At 33.8% G+C, this 2,152-nt stretch overlaps 1 protein-coding gene across 1 annotated transcript; it reads right to left on the reverse strand.

The window, feature by feature from the left end:
- Positions 1 to 399: 399 nt before the first annotated feature.
- Positions 400 to 1,623, reverse strand: LOC134239184 (adhesion G-protein coupled receptor G2-like). Its single transcript, XM_062721359.1, has one exon. It carries the CDS (start codon positions 1,621 to 1,623, stop codon positions 544 to 546), a length of 1,080 nt encoding a protein of 359 aa, XP_062577343.1. The 3' UTR covers positions 400 to 543.
- Between the last annotated feature and the right edge of the window lie 529 nt (positions 1,624 to 2,152).

Consider the following 2,152-nt stretch of genomic DNA (forward strand, 5'->3'; position numbering starts at 1 on the left):
AGCGTTCAATATCGAACGCCCCGTTGTAAACAAAAAAAGTCGTCTGGTCAAATTCTTAGAGCTAAATTAAAGAAAGGAAGTGGCATCTAGGTAAGATATGTTTATTTTTCACACAAAAATGAAATTATTTATTAAAATATAGTACGTATTAGACCCATTAAACCCTAAATAAGCAAATCATATCGCTCGGTAGGGTCATTGGAATGATGCGATATTGAACGCTAACAGGACAGACGTTAATTTGAATAACGATTCTAAAAAATCATCAATTTGAGGGTTTTTTTTAGTTGGAATAATGATTATAAATTATGTGGGAATGCTTTAGCTTTATAATAAAGGAGTTATTGAACTTATATTGGTGAATATTAGCACTCGTTGGTTGTTCAAATGCACTCCCAACCTCGTGCATTTGAACGGCCAACTCGTGCCAATATTCACCAATAGAAGTTCAATAACCCTATATTATAAAAATAAATAAATACAACATATACTGAGTATAATATAAATGTATGTTTCAGCGTTTGTAAAATGTGATGTCCAAAACTAGCAACTGTTTTCACTTGTTAACATTTGGGGTGTTTCACACGCACTTCTAAGAACTGTAGTTTTAGTACTTCCTGTCTTTTCCTTATATACATTTTTGAACATAAGAACTGTCCTTTTATTGCAAACAAAACCAAGAAATATGAACACGCCCTGTGATGTGTTTAAGACGGATATAATGTACGTGAAATAACTTAGCGGTAAAATACCGTCCAAAATCTGCAAAAGCCAGAAGACTCCTGTTATAGGAAATAAGCGTACACATATCAAAAAATCGTTCCTTTCGGGTTTATTGTTAGAAACCGTTGGAGAACGTTTAATTGCGCGTATCGTCTGTGTAAAGAAAAAGACATTAAGGAGGCAGAGTAAACCAACCGGAACTAGAAAAGTAATTATCAAGGACATTATTCCATCTATGAAACAAATGCGCCTTCCATAACCGACATTCCCCCGACTTGAAAACACTGCGATCATATTCCCCAAAACTGTGCAAAGTGGCAGGAGAAAGATGTAAATACAATACTTTATGAACAGGTACTTGTTCATAATCAGTGGCACACTGGACTGAAACACCCGATATATATGGAAACAACAGATGTTCATACTCGTAAAAGACGAGAGCCAGAGGTAGTGAAGAAGAATACCAACGACGGTACATTTTGTGCTGTTTTTGTTATCCCCGTAACTCGCCAGAGATACAATATTTATGATAAAAATGGTAGACACAAGAACCATTATTGTTTTCCCGGGGAGGGATCTTAGTTCTCGGAAGAAGCAGTACGTGAGAAATGTGATTAACAGACAAAAACACGATAAGATAGAAAATGCCACAGAAAGCTTACTGAAAATTCTACTCAAATTGTACCCCGTTTTCAATTTAGCCAACAAGTCGTTAACACATACTCTGAGAATTCGATTCTCCGATATATCGGCATTAACAGTAGACAGGGAAATATCGTAGCTCTTTAAAAACACCACGTTTTTAGTGCTATCAAAGTCAAATTCCTCTAATTTAAATTCCACTTGTTTGCAAATTAATGTATTAGTGATATTTAAATATATGATTCCATAATGTACCATTACTCGAATATGAACATCGATCTTTCTCCGTTGCTAGTTCTGTTATGTTGCTGTTATTCTTCCCTAAAGAAAAATATTTGTTCTTCAAATCAAACAAAATAAAGGTATCATTGAAGATATATTCCATATTAGTTTCAGTAAATCGTAAAAGTAATCTTTCAGTATCTAGTCTAGGAACAGATTCATTGATGAATATTGTAGAATGAATCCATCCATGGAATTTTCCGTAGTCACTTTGAACACACTCCATCCGGAAGATAGTAAAATAAATATTTTGCGTTAGTTTTACGGTTTTCTTAATTTTGAATGGTATCAAGTCTGTCATTAAATCTTGAATATTTTCCTCTGATATCTTGTACTTAGAAATTCCTTTAAATGTTATATCCAAATAATATCGAAGATTTTTGGTAACCGAAAATAGCGGGATGCAGCTTTTTCCATGAGATAAATACTTTCCGGGAAAGCATGTTATATCCCTGCAGATTCCCAGAAAAAAATTGTGTGTTAAGCTTTTATAATATCTTTATTA

The sequence above is a fragment of the Saccostrea cucullata genome, unplaced genomic scaffold (genome assembly GCF_032062105.1).
Source record: "Saccostrea cucullata isolate Sc308-1 unplaced genomic scaffold, CSIRO_AGI_Scuc_v1 ctg2174, whole genome shotgun sequence".
NCBI lineage: Eukaryota > Metazoa > Mollusca > Bivalvia > Ostreida > Ostreidae > Saccostrea > Saccostrea cuccullata.